The sequence below is a fragment of the Grampus griseus genome (genome assembly GCF_964374135.1).
Source record: "Grampus griseus genome assembly, chromosome: 7".
Classification (NCBI taxonomy): Eukaryota; Metazoa; Chordata; class Mammalia; order Artiodactyla; family Delphinidae; genus Grampus; species Grampus griseus.
This window is the reverse complement of record NC_139001.1, coordinates 33696997-33720416: the sequence shown is the minus strand read 5'-3', so window position 1 is coordinate 33720416 and position 23420 is coordinate 33696997. Positions and strand designations below refer to the sequence as shown.

Here is a 23420-nt window from a genome sequence, read left to right as displayed (position 1 = left end):
GAAATAGTTTGTAAGTTGTTGACTACCTGTGCACAAAAGAAGAGACTGGAAAGAAAGGAGAAGAGTACAACTCAAACAAAAAGTTTTCTTTGTGATATAGAAAAAACAGATAAAACAAGAGTCCTGATAATTGAGTGGGTGGAAAGAGGGGAGAGGGGAGGTTCTACTTACCTAAACTGAGAAGAGGCCTCAGAATCTGAGACTTGATATCACTTAGTTTTGAATAGAACTGTCTTTCTGTAGTAGCCAACTCATGGAGACTGGCAATATATCCCATAATGTTTTTGTCCACCAAGGCTAGATAGCTGTCTTTTCCTGCTGTCACTCTGCTTATATATCCAAGCTAAAACAGGAAAAGAAAAAGATTAAAGATAAAATATAATTTATTAGTAGCAATTTGGGCACTGAAGTTGGTTGATATCAGCTGGTGAGAGCCAATGCAGGAATTCTGCAGCAAGTTGCTTATTAAATCATTAGTAGTTTGAAAGTGGCAATAGGGAAATTACCAGAAAAAATTGGAAAACACTATAAATCAGAGTTTTTGGTTTTATTTTGATTTTTTGGGCTGGTTTACCAGTACCTTGTTGTTATATACCTATAGCATGATCTATATATAACTATATACATCTATACTATTATTTATTCCCACAATACCTTTTATTTCATTTTACATGTGGTTAGAGTCACAGAACCTCTAAATATACAAAGATCCAAATGATACAGACACATGCCTCAGGACCCCTTTTTGCATGAAATAGATGAAAGCAGAGAGGATCTCTATGCTGTATGTCAAAATATCAACGATCTAGGAGCTATCTTTTAAAAGTACAACAGAAAGGGGTTTTCTTTAAAAGGGGATTTTGCCATTTATTCATGACACCACTGAATAAAAACTTTTGATGCCTTTTGTCACATATCCCTATTAAAATAGGCAACCAAGCTGCAGGCCAATAGACTATTAACAGCCCATGGTAACTAAAGACACATATTGAGTCTCATCTCTTTCATCAGCCTATTTCATCCTTTATCTGGACTGTGGAATCTTTCATGAGGAATGTGGAGTCAGGGTCAAGAACTACAGAGAGTCAATTAGTATGTCTGGAATAACAGTCTAATATAGGTCAAGAACCAAATCTTGGCCAGTGTTACCTTTAGCAAGAAAGATCTCACCCCTATATACATTCAGAGCTTACATATTTAGCCATAAAAACAAACACCAAGGATAAAAAACAATCCATAGGATATATTAGTCAGTAAGAATAAAAAATCCAGAATGTACTAACTTTGAGGGTTAATTTCCTTGCAGTGTATCACTTTGAGGGTGTGAGTTACTGAAGTGGGGAAAAAGAAAACCAGAAACAGACCAATGGTTTTATGTTTATGAAAAAGAGGTAAGAAGTAGGAAAGCAAAGAAATTCAGATCAATGAAGGAAAAATGAGGAAACAGTAGTAAACAAGATGAAAAGCTAAGAAAAGAGGGGAAGTGATGGGAAACAGAGCACTGTTTGTGGCCTGTCAGGTCTGCCACGAGCCCACCTCAGGCTCCTGCAATTTTTACTTCCCACTTACAGTTAAAAATTCATCTATTCAATTTCTATTCTGATTCATCTCTGAGGACTCCATGAACACAGTCAGAAGACTTCGCTGTGAAATATGTATTTTAATATCCCTATGTGAGGGTGTTAATTCAACAAATATATTTACTATGAGGATCCAACAGTAAATGAGAGAGCCTAAAACCCCTACTCTTATGAATCTTACAGTAAAAGGGAGGACAGACAATAGACAAAATAAGTAAACTATATAGTGTGTGGGATGATGATATGCACTGTGGAAAGAAATAAGGCAGGAAAAGGAGATAAGGAGAGAAGGGGGATGGCAAGTTGGTTTGCAGTTTTAAATACATTAGTCAGAGACACTTAATAACAGGCATACCATACAAAAGCAACAGAAACAAAAGACTTCTCATGTGTTATAGAATGTGGGCCTTAGGATCCAATTCCTGTTCACCTTACTACAGGAGAGAAGTATTGGAGTCTTAGTACCACTGTGATTCTCTGGAAGGTTGTCACCTTCTGTCGGGTCCTGCCGGCCACTGTAACATAATCCAGGCTGGAAGTCTTCGGTATCCACTAAAAACAGGGAATAATCCTGGCCTGCAGCTACACTCCAGACTCCATTTTCACTGTTCACCTGCAACGACAGGAGGACATTGTCTGTCCAAGATGAAGGAATCTGATGGAACTCCAAATCCACGGGAAATGGAATGTTAAGTTACTTGAACAGGTGGAGTACAAAGTCAGTCACATCTCTAGATGGCAAAACTCACCCAGCAATGTACCCGATTAACTGCAGAACAGATGCAGGAGTGAGAAGGAACCCTTGTTCAGCCTGTAAATTTAGAACTGGATTGTTTTATAAAAAACTGAAATTTAAAAAGATAAAACCATACATTTGATTTTTTCACTGTTATTTTTGGAAGTTGCCACAGACTCAGCTTGTACAACAAAGGCCCAGAAACTTCTAGAGCCCTATTCTGACAGCTAGGACACACCTTTGTCCATACATATTCTGCTATGTGCACAAAAATCAAGGTGAAAAGAAAATCTAACAAGGCTAAATTCCATCCTGGACAACTAAACCCATGGGTGCTAAAGCTGTTTTCCCACTTGGAACTCACTATCTCTCTGATGTGACTTCACTGTGTCCCAGGATGTTGAAAAAGGCAGGACCCCTTAGAAGCCCATCTACATGGATCCCCTAGACCAGTGGTGCTCAACGAGTAGTCTTTGCAGCAGCAGCAGCAGCAGCAATCATCTAGGAACATGTGAGAAATGTACACTCAGGCCACATTGCTACTGGGGGGTCCGACCGGGCAACCTGCTTTGACAAGCTCTCCAGGTGATTCTGATGTATGCCAAAGTTTGAGAACCACTGCCTTAAATCAATGGTTTTCAAACCTTAGGATTCCACACAGTGACTCAGGAGCCACCATGGAAAGGCAGGCGCCAGGGTTTTGCCCCCAACCCACCTCCATCCTTCAACTAAAATAGTTCCACAGTTATCTGTTTTATGTAGGGGATTCTGCATAAGGTTTCATTTGAAGAAAGTGTTCTGCTAATGAAAACTACTGTCCCAGCCTGCAGACCCAGCTTCAGCCATGACTCGTACAAGAATAAGCAAAAAACTTCTAATCTGTTAGATTCTCTGTGTCTAGATAGGGTTCAAATCCTAGGTGATTAGGTGAATGTGTGTGTGTGTGTGTGTGTGAGCGTGTACACACACGTCTCCACTACTTTATAGTTATCCTCTTCCTGCATGACATCATTTTCTCAAATTCAGGCTACCCAAATAACTGACTTCCTGTTGGTTTTGCAAAGAATGAATTAAAATTTTTGGAGAAGGAAAGAGTAGTCTTCTTAGTCTCTAATCAAAACTAATTCAGATCTCACTCTGCCTTGACTTTAATTCACATATTAATTAAAATGACTTCAAAATGTTTTTCTCACCCCTCCCCCACAAAAAACCCCAAAATAATGATGTTGTATTTTCATACACACAGTTAAAGGGTAACAAAACTAAAACCTTATAACAAATTCTATTCTCTCTTGTCTGACTCTAAAATTTTAAATAAAAATTATATTTCCAGCATCTCCATGCTATATTACAAAAGTTTCCTTAGTATGAATAGATGCATATTCTACTTTATTCAAATAACAGAAAACAAGGAACAGTGAGTTACCATATTTTTATTTGTGATAAAATATCAGAAATTGAATAGCTTACCATTAAAATGTTTTATGCTGAAAATATTTAAGATTGGAGCTAGAATTAACAACTGTCCCCTAATGTTTTATTTAAGTCTTTTCTTCCCAGTAAAATTAAGTTCACTGGAAGGAAAGGCAGCGTGTAAAGGTCTTATATAGTGATGGACGCATAGTGTACACTGAATACATGAATCAGCAGAATATGTATTAACTATAGCTTATATGTGAATGATGTTCCTGAAACTGAAGTAACTATACTTTTTTAGTCTCTATTACTCTCAGTGGAGAGAGCATGTGTTGGGATAGGGGAGATATCAGAATCAAACTATGAATACATGAGCTCTACATTCCATTCTGTTAGCCTACCAGGCTATCAGCATACCTACTCCCTGCCAACAACACCCCCCAAAACAAACAAATCTTATATAAGGAGTCAATACTATTGATGAATTTTGTATTTCTGCAGGACGTTGTGGCAGAAAAAAAGGTTGAGAAACAGTCCTCTAAAACTGCATCAAAGGGACTAGAAGTTACCAATCTCTGAATAGCATTACATAAACTAAAACCAATTCACACAGCAGTGAAGAAATTATCTATGCTTTTAGCTTCCCTATAGAAAATTAAAAGGGTTAAAAAAGGTTTTACTACTATGTATGTAAAAACAAAACAAACAAAACAGAACAAACCATCAAATAATGTTATACAAAAGTCACACTTAAAAGTCAAACTTAGGTGAGAAGTCAGAGTAGGCATTATTTGGTAGTATAAAGCTCAAAAGTCAATATCACAGCACTAGAAACATTTGATTTAAAAGAATGAACTTGTTCATTTTTACTTTAAAAAAAAAAACTATGAATGCTCAATGAAGCCAAGAAGAAAAGAAATATACACTAACACATCAAAAAAAGGAAACATTTAGCCTGAAAACAAGTGGCTTCACTTTTTTTTTAATGTACATCATAACAAACTTAGGTTACAAGTATACAATTCTCCTAATTTTATAAAACAAGAAATGGAGAAATATAAAGTGTTCTAACTTAGAATTCTGGAATAAGTTGCTATAAAAGTTATCAAATTCACTAAAGTACCTTTACAAGACGAGGAACTGTTGTTGGAAAATCGGAATGCCCAAGTTGACCAAAGGTATTGCTACCCCACGAGTAAACCTATTAGAAAACAACAGGAAAGTAGGTAAGAGATGTGACTCTGAGTTTCCATGTCAATTCTGAACTTTTATAATAACATATATATACCAACAGTTACACACAAATTACTTATACTAGCTTTCCACTCTTTAGAATAACTAATATTAAGAAAATTCATTTTAAAACAAGACTGAGATAATGGGGAGATAGAGTACATAGTTAAGACACAGTCCAAGGATTAATAATAACAGTAACTAATATTTTGGGGGGGTTTATTACCTGCCAGGCGTTGTTCTGAATATACTTTCTGTGTATTAATTAATGTTTCATTATCACAAGAACCCTTTTTTTAATAAGGAAATTGGCCCAGGGAGGTAACAAATTTGTAAGCAGCAGGGCCAGGATTTAATCCCAGGAACTATCCTATACTGCCTCTTACAAAGAAAGCGATTTTTTTAAAAAAAGGTAAGTACCATGAAGAAAAAGTAATCATGATTTTTTACTCTGTGGATAGGAGTACTATGGAATGACTAGAGAGCCTTTTTATACATGAAGAGTTGCTGTAGGAGACACACAAATACCTATGCTCCACTACAGACAAAAAACAACCAGATTGCAATGGCTATGTTTAATGAAAATGGTTTTGTTTATTCTGATTATAAAAGCAATTCATGATCACTGTACAAGACTGTGACAGTACGAAGAAATAAAAAGGAAGTGAAAACCACTGATGAATCAACCACTTAGAGATAACTACTGATACTACCTTGTTTTAGGAACATACACATATATCAGTATAATTCCAGAAATTTTAATATCTACTAGATATAATGAATATACAAAATGGGACTCTACTATCAATGCTGTTTTGTGACCTGATGTTTTTTATGTAATGCTCTGCACTGACATTTTTCTAGGTCAACAAGTACAGAGCTACAATATCATTTATAATAACTACATAAAACTCCACTGTGGGTATAGTTTAATCAATTATCTAATGAAGTAAGTACATTTATTAATAATTTCTTTCCAATTACTTAATATAAAAATTACATTTAAAATCCTTGGATATATATATTAGTGTATATATTTCCTTAGGATAAGTTCCTAGGCAAAGAACTCTGGGTCAATGAACACACATTCTGATTTTTGATACATACTGACAAACTGTCTTCCAGCAAAGTCCAGTGTACATTCCATTCCCACCAGCACTGTGTGTACCTTTTCCCCACACTCTCACCAACACTTAGTACTAAATGCAATCCTTGCTAACATGATAGGTGAGAAAATTTTGTTTTAATTTAAATCTGCTTACTGAGTAGTTGACCACCTTTTCATTTCTTGCTGCCCATTTCTATTTTTTCTTCTATGAATGACATACAAATGTCCTTTCACAATTTTTCTTTATGGACCAGGTAATAACACAGTCATATACGTTACAAATTTTTTTCCCCATATGTTATGTATCTTAATTTAGTTTATGGGGTTTTTTTGGTTTGTGTTTTGGTTTATGCTGTATGGGACTGCTGACTTATTACGGAGACAAACGTATCACCTTCACTTTCTAATTTCTGGTTTTGATGTCATGTCTTTTTCTACTCCTAAGATTACTGAAAAAAAAATCACCTAACTGTGTTCTTACACTTGTAAGGTTTTATTTCTTAAAATCTACATCTTTACTCCATCTGGAATTAGAATATGTAAAGTTATCTTAATTTTCTTCTGCAAAAAAGAAGCCAGTGGTTCTAACAGTACTTACTGAACACTCAGTCTTGTTTTTCCAACTTATTTGAAATGCCCACTTTTTATCATAGACTAAATTCTCATATACACTTGGGTCTATTTCAATTCTACAGGTATATTTCTGTTATAATAATCTGTTTGTAGTTTTATAATATATTTTATAAGGCTAATTCTTACTCTTCCTTTCTGTTCTTTTTCAGAATTTATGTGGCAACTCCTATGTTTTTTCTCCTAGAATAATTTTGGGAATCATTTTATTAAGTTGTAAATATTCTATTGGAATATTTGGGGATTGTACAGAATTTACACTCTACTGATTTAATAATCTAGGAGAAATGGCATTTTTGCAATGTTGATTCTTCTCATCTAAAAATAAAATTTCTTGACGACAATCCTGCAGCCTGTGGAACAAAAACCACATTCACAGAAAGATAGACAAGTTGAAAAGGCAGAGGGCTATGTACCAGATGAAGGAACAAGATAAACACCCAGAAAAACAACTAAATGAAGTGGAGATAGGCAACCTTCCAGAAAAAGAATTCAGAATAATGATAGTGAAGATGATTCAGGACCTTGGAAAAAGAATGGAGGCAAAGATCGAGAAGATGCAAGAAATATTTAACAAAGACCTAGAAGATTCAACAACAAACAAACAGAGATGAAAAATACAATAACTGAAATGAAAACTACACTAGAAGGAATCAATAGCAGAATAACTGAGGCAGAAGAACAGATAAGTGACCTGGAAGACAGACTGGTGGAATTCACTGCTGCAAACAGAATAAAGAAAAAAGAATGAAAAGAAATGAAGAGAGCCTAAGAGGCCTCTGGGACAACATTAAACGCAACAACATTTGCATTATAGGGGTCCTAGAAGGAGAAGAGAGAGACAAAGGACCAGAGAAAATATTTGAAGAGATTATAGCTGAAAACTTCCCTATCATGGGAAAGGAAATAGCCACCCAAGTCCAGGAAGTGCAGAGTCCCATACAGGATAAACCCAAGGAAAAACACGCCGAGACACATAGTAATCAAATTGGCAAAAATTAAAGACAAAGAAAAATTATTAAAAGCAGCAAGGGAAAAACAACAAATAACATACAAGGGAACTCCAATAAGATTAACAGCTGATTTCTCAGCAGAAACTCTACAAGCCAGAAGGGAGTGGCATGATATACTGAAAGTGATGAAAGGGAAGAAGCTACAACCAAGATGACTCTACCTGGCAACGATCTCATTCAGATTCGATGGAGAAATCAAAAACTTTACAGACAAGCAAAACCTAAGAGAATTCAGCACCACCACACCAGCTCTACAACAAATGCTAAAGGAACTTCTCTAAGTGGGAAACACAAGAGAAGACAAGGACCTACAAAAACAAACCCAAAGCAATTAAGAAAATGGTCATAGGAACATACATAGGGATAATTACCCTAAACGTGAATGGATTAAATGCTCCAACCAAAAGACACAGGCTTGCTGAATGGATACAAAAACAAGACCCATATATATGCTGTCTAGAAGAGACCCACTTCAGACCTAGGGACACATTCAGACTGAAAGTGAGGGGATGGAAAAAGATATTCCATGCAAATGGAAATCAAAAGAAAGCTGGAGTAACAATACTCATATCAGATAAAATAGACTTTAAAATAAAGAATGTTACAAGAGACAAGGAAGGACACTACATAATGAACAGGGGATCAATCCAAGAAGAAGATATAACAATTATAAATATATATGCACCCAACATAGGAGCACCTCAATACATAAGGCAACTGCTAACAGCTATAAAAGAGAAAATCGACAGTAACACAAAAATAGTGCGGGACTTTAACATCTCACTTAACCTAATGCACAGATCATCCAAACATAAAATTAATAAGGAAACACAAGCTTTAAATGACACAATAGACCAGATAGATTTAATTGATATTTATAGGACATTCCATCCAAAAACTGCAGATTACACTTTCTCATGAAGTGCACATGGAACATTCTCCAGGATAGATCACATCTTGGGTCACAGATCAAGCCTCAGTAAATTTAAGAAAACTGAAATCACAGCAAGCATCTTTTCTGACCACCATGCTATGAGATTAGAAATGAATTACAGGGGAAAAAACGTAAAAAACACAAACACATGGAGGCTAAACAATACATTACTAAATAACCAAGAGGTCACTGAAGATATCAAAGAGGAAATCAGAACATACCTAGAGACACATGACAATGAAAACATGACGATTCAAAACCTATGGGATGCAGCAAAAGCAGTTCTAAGAGGGAAGTTTATAGCTATACAAGCCTACCTTAAGAAACAAGAAAAATCTCAAATAAACAATCTAAACTTACACCTAAAGGAACTAGAGAAACAAGAACAAACAAAACCCAAAGTTAGCAGAAGGAAAGAAATCATAAAGATCAGAGCAGAAATAAATGAAATAGAAACAAAGAAAACAATAGCCAAGGTCAATAAAACTAAAAGCTGTTTCTTTGAGAAGATAAACAAAACTGATAAACCGTTAGCCAGACTCATCAAGAAAAAGAGGGAGAGGACTCAAATCAATAAAATTAGAAATGAAAAAGGAGAAGTTACAACAGACACCGCAGAAATACAAAGCATCCTAAGAGACTACTGCAAACAACTCTATGCCAATAAAATGGACAACCTGGAAGAAATGGACAAAATCTTAGAAAGGTATAACCTTCCAAGGCTGAACCAGGAAGAAAGAGAAAATATGAACAGATCAATCACAAGTAATGAAACTGAAACTGTGATTAAAAATCTTCCAACAAACAGAAGTCCAGGACCAGATGGCTTCCCAGGTGAATTCTATCAAACATTTAGAGAAGAGCTAACACCCATCCTTCTCAAACTCTCCAAAAAATTGCAGAGGAAGGAACACTTCCAAACTCATTGTATGAGGCCACTATCACCCCGATACCAAAACCAGACAAAGATACTACAAAACAAGAAAATTACAGACCAATATCACTGATGAATAAAGATGAAAAAATCCTCAACAAAATACTAGCAAACAGAATCCAACAACACATTAAAAGGATCATACACCATGATCAAGTGGAATTTATCCCAGGGTTGCAAGGATTCTTCAATACATGCAAAGAAATCAATGTGATGCACCATATTAACAAGTTGAAGAATAAAAACCACATGATCATCTCAATAGATGCAGAAAAAGCCGTTGACAAAATTCAACACCCATTTATGATAAAAACTCTCCAGAAAGTGGGCATAGAGGGAACCTACCTCAACATAATAAAGGCCATGTACGACAAACCCACAGCAAATATCATTCTCAATGGTGAAAAACTGAGAGCATTTCCCCTAAGATCAAGAACAAGAAAAGGATGTCCACTCTTGCCATTATTATTCAACATAGTTTTGGAAGTCCTAGCCATGGCAATCAGAGAAGAAAAAGAAATAAAAGGATACAAATTGGAAAAGAAGAAGTAAAACTGTCACTGTTTGCAGATGACATGATACTATACATAGAGAATCCTAAAAATGCCACCAGAAAACTACTAGAGCTAATCAATGAATTCAGTAAAGCTGCAGGATACAAAATTAATGCACAGAAATCTCTTGCATTCCTATACACTAATGATGAAAAACCTGAAAGAGAAATTTAGGAAACATTCCCATTTACCATTGCAACAAAAAGAATAAAATACCTAGGAATAAACCTACCTAGGGAGACAAAAGACCTGTATGCAGAAAACTATAAGACACTGATGAAAGAAATTAAAGATGATACCAACAGATGGAGAGATATACCATGTTCTTGGATTGGAATAATCAATACGTGAAAATGACTATACTACCCAAAGCAATCTACACATTCAATGCAATCGCTATCAAATTACCAATGGCATTTTTTACAGAACAGGAGCAAATCATCTCAAAATTTGTATGGAGACACAAAAGACCCCGAATAGCCAAAGCAGTCTTGAGGGAAAAAAACGGAGCTGGAGGAATCAGACTCCCTGACTTCAGACTATACTATACAAAGCTACAGTAATCAAGACAATATGGTACTAGCACAAAAACAGAAACACAGATCAATGGAACAAGATAGAAAACCCAGAGATAAACCCACGCACCTATGGTCAATTAATCTTTGACGAAGGAGGCAAAGATATACAATGGAGAAAAGGCAGTCTCTTCAATAAGTGGTGCTGGGAAAACTGGACAGCTACATGTAAAAGAATGAAATTAGAACACTCCCTAATACCATACACAAAAATAAACTCAAAATGGATTCGAGACCTAAATGTAAGACCGGACACTACAAAACTCTTTGAGGAAAACATAGGAAGAACACTCTTTTTTTTTTTTTTTTTTGCGGTACGCGGGCCTCTCACGGTTGTGGCCTCTCCCGTTGCGGAGCACAGGCTCCGGACGCACAGGCTCAGCGGCCATGGCTCACGGGCCTAGCCGTTCTGCGCCATGTGGGATCTTCTCAGACCGGGGCATGAACCCGTGTCCCCTGCATCGGCAGGCAGACTCTCAACCACTGCGCCACCAGGGAAGCCCCGAAGAACACCCTTTGACATAAATCACAGCAAGATCTTTTTTGACCCACCTCCTAGAGTAATGAAAATAAAACCAAAAGTAAACAAATGGGAACTAACTAAACTTAAAAGCTTTTGCACAGCAAAGGATACCATAAACAGATGAAAAGACAACCCTCAGAATGGGAGAAAATATTTGCAAATGAAACAATGGACAAAGGATTAATCTCCAAAATATATAAACAGCTCATGCAGCTCAGTACTAAAGAAACAAACAAGCCAATCCAAAAATGGCAGAAGACCTAAATAGATATTTCTCCAAAGAAGACATACAGATGGCCAAGAAGCACATGAAAAGCTGCTCAACATAACTATTAGAGAAATGCAAATCAAAACTACGGGGTATCACCTCACACCAGTTAGAATGGGCATCATCAGAAAATCTACAAACAACAAATGCTGGAGGGAGTGTGGAGAAATGGTAACCCTCTTGCACTGTTGGTGGGAATGTAAATTGATACAGCCACTATGGAGAACAGTATGGAGGTTCCTTACAAAACTAAAAATAGAATTACCATACGACCCAGCAATCCCACTACTGGGCATATACCCAGAGAAAACCAGAATTCAAAAAGACACATGCACCCCAATGTTCACTGCAGCACTGTTTACATGGAAGCAACCTAAATGCCCATCGACAGACGAATGGATGAAGAAGTTGTGGTACATATATACAGTGGAATATTAGCCATAAAAAGGAACAAAACTGAGTCATTTGTTGAGACGTGGATGGATCTAGAGACTGTCATACAGAGTGAAGTAAGTCAGAAAGAGAAAAACAAATATCGTATATTAACGCATGTATGTGGAACCTAGAAAAATGATACAGATGAACCGGTTTGCAGGGCAGAAGTTGAGACTCAGATGAACAAACATATGGACACCAAGCAGGGGAAAACCGTGGTGGGGTGGGTATGGTGGTGTGCTGAATTGGGTGATTGGGATTGACATGTATACACTGATATGTATAAAATGGATGACTAATAAGAACCTGCTGTATAAAAAAAAAAATGAAATAAAATTCAAAAATTCAGAAACTAATAATAATAAAATTTCTCTCTTTACTCCTATTTTCTTTTATAACTTAGAAGAGTTCTTGAATTTGTGTCATGTGGGCTCTACACTTTTCCTGTTAACAATGTTCCTATTTCCTTAATACTTTTGTTGTAATTGTGAACAGCTTCTTTTTCCCCCAAGTATGCTTTCTGCTTTACCTTATGTATAAAAGAAAGCTAGCAATCTTTATGCTTATTTTGTAACTCGCCACCTTCCTAATTTCTTATTTTTAAGCCTTTTTGATGATTCATCATGTTAATAATAATAAAATTATCCTTTTCTTTCCTAATATTTATATTTATTTATATGAGCTATAATAGCTCTTTGGCTATCCTATGCGGTAGTTAAAATAAAGCACTTAAAGGTTTTAGAATCTTTTATTGACTTTTCTTAAAAAGATAAAGGGACTGATGAAGAATCATTATATGAATATATTTAAGAATAAGTTTGAAAAACTACTTTCCTTAGGAGGGTTTCTGCATATGGGCATGGTTTTAAATGATTCTGGAGGTCACTTTCAGGTCCCACAATTTTAAGAGAGAAATGCGTTTTGGTTTCTTAGTGTCTTACTTATGGATTTTCTTCATCAGAAAACAGAAATTCACCAATACCCTAGAAAACTCAGTTCTATTTTTCCATAAGAGCACGTTATAGAAAGCTTCTTTGTCAAGTAGGCCAATGTTGAATCCAAAGTCTACAGTCACATGTGTGACTTTAGCCAAGTTACATAATTTCTCTAAACCTCCCTTTCCTCACCTGGAAAATGGAAATAATACAATGCAATGTAAAACACTGAAAAGATCAAATGAGATACAGGATTGTTGCCTGACACACAGCATATACTCAATAAATGATGGTCCAATCTCATCAGGTTGGCTTTCCATGAAATTAAGATCAGCTTTTAATAGTTTGTCTCCTACCTGGGATTTCGCAGTAAGTGCAAGAGAATGGTAACCACCTGCCTCCAGATGGATTACTTCTTTACCATCCAGACATTTTACACACAATGGTTGAAGCCTTAAAGAAAAACATACACAGACACATACAAATTCCAAGTAAGAAGTATTCTCAGCAAGAATCATGGCCTTTCTCAAATTACGGAGTAAGTGCTTTCAAGTAGAAGTAAATATTTCAAAAGAAAACATTAAAATAAAAATACTGGATATATGTTCAATCTACTCCTAAATATAAATAATTTTGAATGGTTTCAACCTAATCTTTGTCTATTAATCACTAATTAACCACCATAGTTCAGAATCTGTTAAGAATCATAAAACAACTGAATGATTCATATGGCAGAGAATATACTTAGGACAATGAAATACAACCAAAGAGGGGAGTTGTCATTTTTTTAACACATTAGTTGCTTTCACTCTGCTAGGAATAAAAGAGACATTTATATTAACTGGCTATTTTAGATAATCATTCTATTTACACACTTTCACAAATATCTATTGTTAATATCATAAGAGTTTCTCTTAAACAAAACAGTTTTTCCGTGACGTACATGAATAGACATGGTTTATTACTGTGGTTATAGTTATTCTGGCAGCAGCAGATAGACCTCTTTCAGGTAAAAAAAAAATTGTTGGTTGTTTTTTATAAGTTAAAAATTTGAACCATTCACGTGTTCCAATGAAATACAATCTTCTCCCAAACACCCCTTTCTGTATTCTAAGATGAATATACATCAAAGAAGAGATGGAAAGATATACCATAGATACTTAAGTCCTTTATTACTAGAAACAAATTCAAGACTAAGACTGATTGGGGGTGGGAGGTATTTGTTTTGTTTTTCATCAGAGTTAATGGTGTATAATAATCTAGAGCTAGAAGAAACCAGATTTCCTCTATGAGGAAATGAGATTTGGAGACCTTCACCAGGAGAGAGGTTATTTGTTTAAGCTAATTTCTAACAGTAAACACTGGCAGCACTCACCTAGGCAGAACATCACCATGCCCCAGCTGTCCTTCCTTCCCTTTCCCCCAGGTCCACACCTCTGTTCTCAGAGAAGGCAGGAGCGCATCCGCTTCTCCACTGTATGTAGGGGTCAGAACCACTGTCCGCGTTTTCACCCTTGCAGCTTTTCTCAAGAGCCTGGGGGAGACTGAAAACAAACCAGAGATATCATGAGGGAGTAGATGGGTGAGATAAAAAGTACCACTTTAATGAACTGTTGATTTTCAAAGAAATACACTAACATGATATTTGTGAAGCATATTCTACAGGTTCTCTGCAAAACTGGGAATTAAGAAGTCAAATGAGTTTGGTAAACACTGCCTACTGCATTCATTCCTCCCCCCTACCTGCCCTGTAGAGATTCACACACACGCATTAGCATGCTAAAGGTGCTGAAAAGTCCTGCAGTTAAAAGCCCTGTTTAAATCTGTTTAACCCTGCCCCACTTCCAAACATTTAGCCACAAAATCCTTTTTTGTATAACATTTGTTATACCAAATGTCTATGTGACATCCTATGGAACTGGTATTCTAAAGAATAAGCTTAACAAAATACTACACTAAGGCTAACAAATATTTTTCCCATTTCAAAGCAGAGTTAAAAGTTAAGCCTTTCCAAATTAAGGTCTAAGGTCAAGCATACTATAAATATTGTAACAAAAGATTTATTTTAGACATAAAACTTAAAAGTTTCTACAGTGAGGAAATGGTTATGAATGGGAAGTACTAAAAAGATTTTGTATTTTGCTGCCTACTTTAAGTTATTTTATAGAGAAGTTAATATTTTAAAAAAAGAATGCTGACATCTTTTAGAGTGTTCAAAATTGTAACAAAGGCGTACAACACTGTGTAAATCTTGTACACCAATCTGGTGACAGGATATGTTTTGAAGAAAATCATCAAATGTCACTAGGTATAGACTTAAGTCACTTGGTCATTAAGTTGTGGGCCACAAAGAAAGTGATCATCCTCGGCTAAGATCGCAATCTTTTCTGGTGAATGTATCATCCACTTGTACATACAAAGACTCAAATACACCTACTTGAGGTTTCCTCAAAGATGTATTCTAGATCATTTTAAAAGAGAGAGAAAAGGAGTACATGGAAAAGTTTTTCTAAAGATACTTTAAGTTTACTAAGTAAAATTTAACCTAAGGAAATAAGTCTGTTAGTAGAATTGCATATTTCACATGGTCTAATGGCATGACAAAAATCAATATCCCACATTTGTGGTTCAAGATCTCAAATATTATATTATTCTGAAAATGCTAAAGGACATTTCAGAATAAGAACATTTTGGCCCAAGATTATTCTTCAGACTTAGCAGAATTCATGGGATACACACACACACACACACACACACACACACACACACACATAAAATCAGGACTAGGGTTTTATTTGCACAGATGAATCTAGTGGCAATGAGAATCAGGAGGCAGGACAGCAAAAGTGCTCAGTGGCACAAGAGAGAGCAATAAGTAGAACACAGGTAGGGAATAGGGACATAGCAGAAAAGGTAAGTTTTAGTCTAGTCTAATATTCCTAACTTCCTAACCACTGGTTTATATCATTTTGTGCAAAGCTCTAAACTATAGCCCATGGGTCGAATATAGTCCACTGCCTGTTTTTGTAAATAAACATTTATTGGAATATAGCTCATTTATTAATGTATTATCTATGACTGCTTTTAAGCAAAGTCAAGTAGTTGTAACAGAGACTGTATGGCCTACAAATCACAAAATATTTCTCTTTAGCTCTTTATAGAGAAAGTTTGCCAGGAACTCCCTGGTTCAGTAGTTAGGACTCTGCGCTTTCACTGCCAAGGGCACAGGTTCAATCGCTGGTCAGGGCAAAAAAAAAAAAAAAAAAAAGAGAAACTTTGCCAACCCCTGGTTGATCTAATCCAATATTTCATGAACTTTAATGTGCACGTTAATCACCTTGGGATCGTGTTATAATGTATATTCTGATTCACTAAGTTTGGTATGCAGCCTGAAATCCTGCATTTCTAACAAACTCCCAGATGATGCTGATGTTGCTGGTCTGCAGGCCACCTTGAGAAGCAAAAGTCTAGATGACGGAGACTCCTGAACTGAGTGAGAAATGTAGAAGAAACAACTGTGCAATATTCTCAATATTCTAAGAAGTTGATTGCTAATGGTTTCAGAAAATGAAGCCTTTCTCTTATTGAAGCTTAAAATCATCCTCACTTTCAGGGCGTAAGTACATTAACTCCTCATTTACCCAATGATCACATCTGCAACTTCATCGATCTGGAGTCCAGACCCACCCAGGAAATAAGGAGGCTACTGCTACATTCCAGAACAATCAAATAAGACTCAAAACAAGGTCCACAAGCAGAAGCAGGTATTATGAAAAAGTGAGGGTCTAAAGTTATTTCTAAAGCAGAGAAACATGTAGCTTTTAAAAAGCTATTTAATTAAATAAATTTTGACATATGAATATGTTAGGAAAGCGAATTTATTATAACATGGCATGTGATGTCAGGAGCATCTTGGATTCACCAAAAGTCAACTCACAAGAGCTGGTTATTTCCTTACCTTGTGACAACAATCCAGGGAGAGAGAGTCTTCGGCTGCCTCCCTCTGACTCTTCTTCTCTGATATCCACAAGACTTGAACTCTTCTTTCCTTGCATTGACTCCTGTTTAACCTGTTCTTCTCTGCTATCTTTCAGACCTTCTGGGCCTATGGGACTACTGCCTGCCTGAGCTCCAGGTTCACAAGGGGCTGTACTATAAAAGTTCATAACTTTCTTAAGAGACAAGGTCCCAGCTTCATATGTAGCAGCCACTCTCACACCAACAGCAGATGCACAAGAGACCACTAGGCTGTTCAGGGCTGAAGTGCTTGTGGTTGCTGGGCTGTGAAGATTAGGAATCGCTTCTGCTACAAGAGGCTAAAATATACACACGTAAAAAAGTATATAAAAATACAATCCCATATACAACAAGCAATCAATAAAAAGAAAATGTAACATCTATCACTATTTGCAAATACAAGAATCTAAAACAACAAGAGGTCTCTTCATCTCCAACCTAAAGGTATCCCTTCTTGATCACAGATTTAACACATTAGATGGAAATGAGTACTTATAATACAGTTCCTTATCAAAAGTACTTCCTTTTGTTTGAGTGGTGTTTTATCATGGTATTTAAAAATAGGTCCCAGCTGCTTTTATAAAATAAACACAGCAGAAGGGAGAGGGGAGGGAAGGTATGGAAAACATCGCCTTCAATATGAGGTAATAGCCCTGGATAGAAGGTTGAAAAAATGCAAGTTTTATTATTGATCACTACTAGGAAAAATTACACGGATTTTTACCAAGAAATAATGAGAAAAAATTACATTTTAAGAAGAAAAGGCTTTTCCTAAAATGTTTTATGAACACAAATTTATATATAGCATACACAGGCAGAAAAATAAGTTACACCTCTAAACTATCCGCCCCCAAACTATGTTCTGAAATTTCTGTCCTTCTACTGTCTCATCAAGAGTTATTTTCCATGACCCAGGGGCAAGGTAAACTGAAAGATTACCTTTGCTCTCACTACCATCGAGCAATGTGGTAGGTTAATCATTAAACATTTGGATCCAAGTTTCTTAGTGTTATTCACAGCTGTATTAGAAAGCCAACTAAAGTTTTCTGATATCTTAGTGAAAAATCAGTTAAAACTTACTCTGAGCTGTCAAGCACCACTGTTTACTAAAAAGGAAAGTCACTAGATATACCTACTTAACACACGAGAAAGCTTTCAGCTCATGAGCATAGGTCACAATGAAAATTTTGTTTCCTATGCTACCCAAAGATCCCAAGGGGTGGAAGCGGGTGTGTGTATATCTTAGTTTGTCCTGAATTGCAAACCAAACCAAAAATATTTTTTAACACTGACTTCTGATTTTTCTTAAAGGAAATAATTCCTGTTCCCTGCACAGTGCCTGACATGTAGTAGGCACTCAATACATTCTGTTCAATACTAAATTCAACAAAATGTGAGTCTTTAATTAAAATATCCAACAAAATAAACAAATATACCATATAAAAAAAGATAAATACAAAGCCTATTACTTCCTTGGTGACACAGTTCTCATGATAACTTGTTCAGAAAAACTGGTGTCACTATTTCCACCATCTATTTACAAAAGCTCATAACAGAAGCAGTGATGGTATTTAGGGGTGACTAATCTAGAGAGTTCTTACCATTAGGTGGAGGAAAGTCAAAAAAAACTCTACCTTATATAAACTTTAAACTATTGTTCTAACTGGCTCCTCTACTTAATTATATTTAACAATTCATAAAATAAGTAAATAAATAAAACAAAAACACATGCCCAGCAATTTTGATGGAAGACATAATTTCAGGGGTTCCAATCAACCAACAGCAAAATGCAATAATGAAATATATGCTTCATTGCCAAATACTTTAGTTTATTTCACAAACGTGAGATAGTCTTTCAATTACATCTGGCCAGAAGAAAAAAACTTGTCCTAAGCCACATAAATTCCTAATGGTTAGCTGTATGATTGAGACACTATTTACAAAGATGGAATTACACTTAGTTAAACACACACTGCCAAAACTAGCATAGGTAACCAAAACTTTAAATGTTTAACCAAACAGGTCCAAAGGAAAGTGCAATTTCAATGATGATAATCTATTATTCAAATAAACAGTAAATAAACTTTTAACTACAACTTTAATAAATCAGAGAAATGACTTTTGGAAAGTCAAAATCTAACTTTTTTATAAGCATGTACGAGTCCTGTTCAATTATTACTTTTGCTTTGTTTAGATTTTTCTTTCTCCAAACAGCTTCTTAATAAAAAATTTTTTTAAAAAAATCAAACATCTACAAGGTTCGGTGAGTAGACTGTGAAATAAAAACTGTTTCTAAAAACACCTCTAAGCCACGTTCCCATTCTGAACCAGTAAACAACAGCGATGAAGAATCCAGAGGCTATGTGGTTTCAAAAACCTGAAAGCAACGCCACAAGGCAGCTCTTTTATGATTAGTTTTGTGGTTTTTTTTGAGTCTTAACCACTGGACCACCAAGGAAGTCCCTAGGATTATACGTTTTTGTTTAGATTTGTTTTCTTAGAGTTCTGGAAAAGCAAAAGCAAAAGGCTTCCACTAAGAGTTAAAAAAACAAGTATCCTTTAGAACAATTTGTTTTAAGTAGGGAGACACAGCTTACTACATGCCCCTGGTAAATAGCTTTTTCTCCACTTACTATAAGTTTTCAAAGTGAAAGTAGTTTAAACCAGATGAAGAGAATATAAAACCCTCCACCCAGTGATGCCCAGTGAGGACCACTGGTATAACTGAAAAGAATTCGAACAGTATGTAATGCCAGTCAGTTTCAAGTCTGCCTATAAGCGAGGGAGGGATCCGCCACACCGCAAACTTCTCTGATAAAGAAGGAAAGGATTTTTCTCAACAGTATCTGAAGAGTGCTACAAATACAGATAAGAGAATTCTTTGTGAATATACAGTCATGTTAGATTAAACACTTCAGGGGCCCACCTTAGCCATGGGGGAAAAAGTACTTGGAAAAAAATATGGGATTTTTCTACTTACAAAAGAATCCCAGAATAACATCTTTCAACATCATAAATAAAGGGCCAGAATTTGAACATGAAGAGTAATTTTGAATTAATCCAGGGTTTTCCTTATCTAGGCTTGCATGATAAGACAGATTAATAGTCAAACTCAAAAAATAAAAAAATGGTACCAACCCTTAGGTATTTTAAAGCTTCTCAAGAAAACTCATATGGTTCAACTTTATATTATAAAATTTAGCAGGTACCTGAGATGGCACTGGCTTTTCACCATTCTCTGAGTTCTCTCTTACTGAATGATCTGACAGTTTCTGCACATATTCATTTACTGCCTGAGTGTCAGGGTACGATGGTATACTTCTTGCAGAAGAAATTTCAGGTGTTCCCATGACATCTTGTGGGGAGGAAATGGTCTCAACACTTGTGGTCTGAACATTTCCAACATTCAGTTCGGTAGCAGCAGGCAGCTCATTTTGTACGAAGGTGTTCTCAAACACTTCTCCCTTGCCATCAAGGGTTTCAGTGGAGGGGCTGATGGCAGTGCTGGCCTGGTTTTCTGACTGGGATTCTGACAGTGTCACGCCTAATGGACAGCAATGGCTGTCTGATATAATCACATGGTCTTCTTTGTCAGTCATTGTAATTAACAGCTGGCTGCACTGGTTACATCTTTCTGGCACTGGCTTCAGATCCTGGGAAGGGAGGCACTGCACCAGGGCTAAGCTGTGGAACGCACCACAGGCAACTTGTAGCACTACTCGCCCAGCAAGATGTTCCACCTTTTGTGGCTTTGTCACTGGGAAGGTAGTGGTAATGAGACCCAACTGACAACCGGTACCCCATGCCCAAATCTCCCTGCTTAGGGACAATGCCAGAGTGTGCTCCTCGCCACATGCCAGCTGCAAGATCCTGACCGCTAACAAAGGACTGGTCTCGGAATCAGAAATGCTGACAGGATTTGGTTCCGGAACATACTGCTGGTTAGCTACCGCACACTGGCCAGCAGAGTTCTCCCCCCACATGTACACTACGCCACTTTCTGTAACTGCTCCGTTGTGGAAACTCCCTGTTGCCACAGCAACAACATACTGCCCAACCAGCACCTCTTCTAGAACGGGGCTACTCGGACAAATCTCTGCTGGTTCACTTCTCCAGGGGAGAGTCCCAAAGCTGTAGACCTCACCATCTGAAGGTTTGGAAAAAAAAAAAAAAAGGGAGGGAGTTAGTGAATTAACTAAAATTTTATCAGCTAACTTTTAGTCCCCTCTAGGTTTAACAAAATAGAATTTTTTTTCTTTTTTTAATTTTCAAAAGCACAGTTGTAGAAATTTGGTTGAAGCAGATAGCATTCCACACGTATGAATCTTTTAACAAATAACATCTTTTAACATTCTTGAAATATAGTGACAATTTCTACAAATTAAAGGAGACTACTTCAAATGAAGGGTATTGCTCCTCTCCTTCAGCCTTATCCTACAAACTCCTAGCATCGATCCGTTACTAATGGCTATCATTGCAGGCTATTACAGAAGCAGATTCCAAGAGTTCAAAGACAAAATAATGACCATGACATGATCAGATAAAATAAGCAGAAGATAAAACAGACACATTTGCTAATATCTACAACATTCACTACTACTGCATAAGTCAGAGCAGCAAAAAATTATGCAATGACATAAAAATATTAGAGATTCACTTTGGCCAAAACTATGAAATTAGCTTTATACCTCCAGGTTGGACTGAGGGCACCAATGTTAACATGACGTTGTGTACCATACTATGTATAATTTTAAAATGTTATTTATAATATATATTGTGTACTAGATAGCCTTCCTGAGGTGTCATTTGTTTAAAAAGCAAATCACAACAAAACAAAGAAAAAAACAAATGAAGCCATGACTGGCTAGCTTTAGAATTAAAAGGGAAGGCACCAGTGAGTTGGGTACATGAATGATGATAACCTATTTGTGTTCACATGTGCTACCAAGGCTTGGTTTTACTGCAGGTATTGGGGAAATTTGGGGGTATGTGCAAATGATTTATGCTAGCTAAAAAACTCAAATGGAACAAAGACTTGGCCATGGGTTTTGAAAAATATTAAACAAAGCCCACCATCCTTTCTTTCCTATGTGACCAGAGGGTCACCCATTTTTTTTTTTAATTAATGAAAATAGGTACCATTTTTCCTCCAGCAGCAATTGAGTTGCTGATGAAAAAAGGCATACTTTATCTTTGGCCTATTACACATGGCAGATACATTTATACACTCAAACTCACTACAACATCTATGTAAGGAAAAACACAATAGTGGCTAGAGGGAAGATCAGTTTTTATTAGGGAATTTCTAATTCGGATAGAGTAGTGAGAAAATAAGCTCACTGGTTAAGATCTTTTGAACTTTTCTTCCCAAGTGACATAACACACTTGCAACAGTTCACCAACACTTTCAATTGGTATTATATTCCATTAGAATAACAGTCTCTCCAGAGCAAATTGCAGAGAAGTGAATATTTAGACATCATTTTTTTAACCTGGAATACCTCAAAAATAGTGAGTCAATGAGGTGTCCTCATTGAATTATGAGCTAATGGTTAAATTGAATAGAGACAAAGCTTGAAAATTTCTAGTATTCAATCAGTACCACTTCCTCACTTAGAAAAGAAAGCACCAGAGATCTTTGTGCCATTTCAAGCTACACATTTGTGTGAGCTGAGATTTTTTGTTACTTTGACACTTAAACCAGAACACTGCTCAAACATGAACATAGGTTATTTACATTTTTTTTTTAAGTTTTCCCTCAGTTTTCCCAGGCTTTTAGGTTTGATTCTATATGTTTAAAGATATGCTCTTGAAGGATTCCTAAATATCTTACTGAGGGGCTAATAAAACGACAGTAACAGAATTCTATTTATATAATGTTTGAGAACTATAGATTTTGAAGCCCACAGGTACTGGATATGGTTCACATTTGAAAAATAAGGCTTTCTCCAAATTCTGGCCTAATACAATAATAATAATAGTATTATGTATTATTATAATAAAAGTGACATAATAATAAAGAAATTAGAAAGAAATCCATGTTTGCCCCAAAAAACCACCATGGTCAGATTTAAGCTTTGTTTCCTAGAATCTGTCTTCCCTTAGTTCCTACAAGGAAAATACCAAAGCATTGTTAAATACTTAATACTTACAGAGTAGAAATTTATAAATTAGTGAAGCTGATGGCAGTCCTGACCCAAATCAAATTTGCCATGACTTGGTCGGTAAAGTACCATCAAAATTAAAGGCAGCGCTCTCTATAAATTATAGCCTATGTTTCTGATATAGATTTGTAGATTTTATTATATGTTCTTATGAGCTGCTATTTATGCCTGAGAGAAATGGTACTGAGACAGTACAGCCAAGAGATTTAAAAAGCAAATTTTGAAATTAGACTCTCTGGGTTCCCATCCTAACTCTGACCCTTTAAATAGTCGTGTGTGCTTGGGAAAACAATTTAACCTCCCTGACCTTCAGCTTCCTCATCTGTGAAGTGGGGATAATAACAGCAGCTACCTCATAAGGTGGT

General features: G+C 36.2%; 1 protein-coding gene across 1 annotated transcript in view; it reads right to left on the bottom strand.

Annotated features, from left to right (window-relative positions):
- ALS2 (alsin Rho guanine nucleotide exchange factor ALS2) overlaps positions 1–23420 on the bottom strand; it is an 85898-nt gene that overhangs the window by 43053 nt on the left and 19425 nt on the right. The window contains exons 4-10 of the mRNA XM_082657808.1: positions 20101–21038; positions 16833–17190; positions 14250–14418; positions 13231–13327; positions 4856–4933; positions 2011–2193; positions 172–343 (exon numbers count right to left, since the gene is read on the bottom strand). Of these exons, the coding sequence (XP_082513934.1) occupies positions 172–343; positions 2011–2193; positions 4856–4933; positions 13231–13327; positions 14250–14418; positions 16833–17190; positions 20101–21038 (1995 nt within the window). The remainder of the gene's footprint in view (positions 1–171; positions 344–2010; positions 2194–4855; positions 4934–13230; positions 13328–14249; positions 14419–16832; positions 17191–20100; positions 21039–23420) is intronic.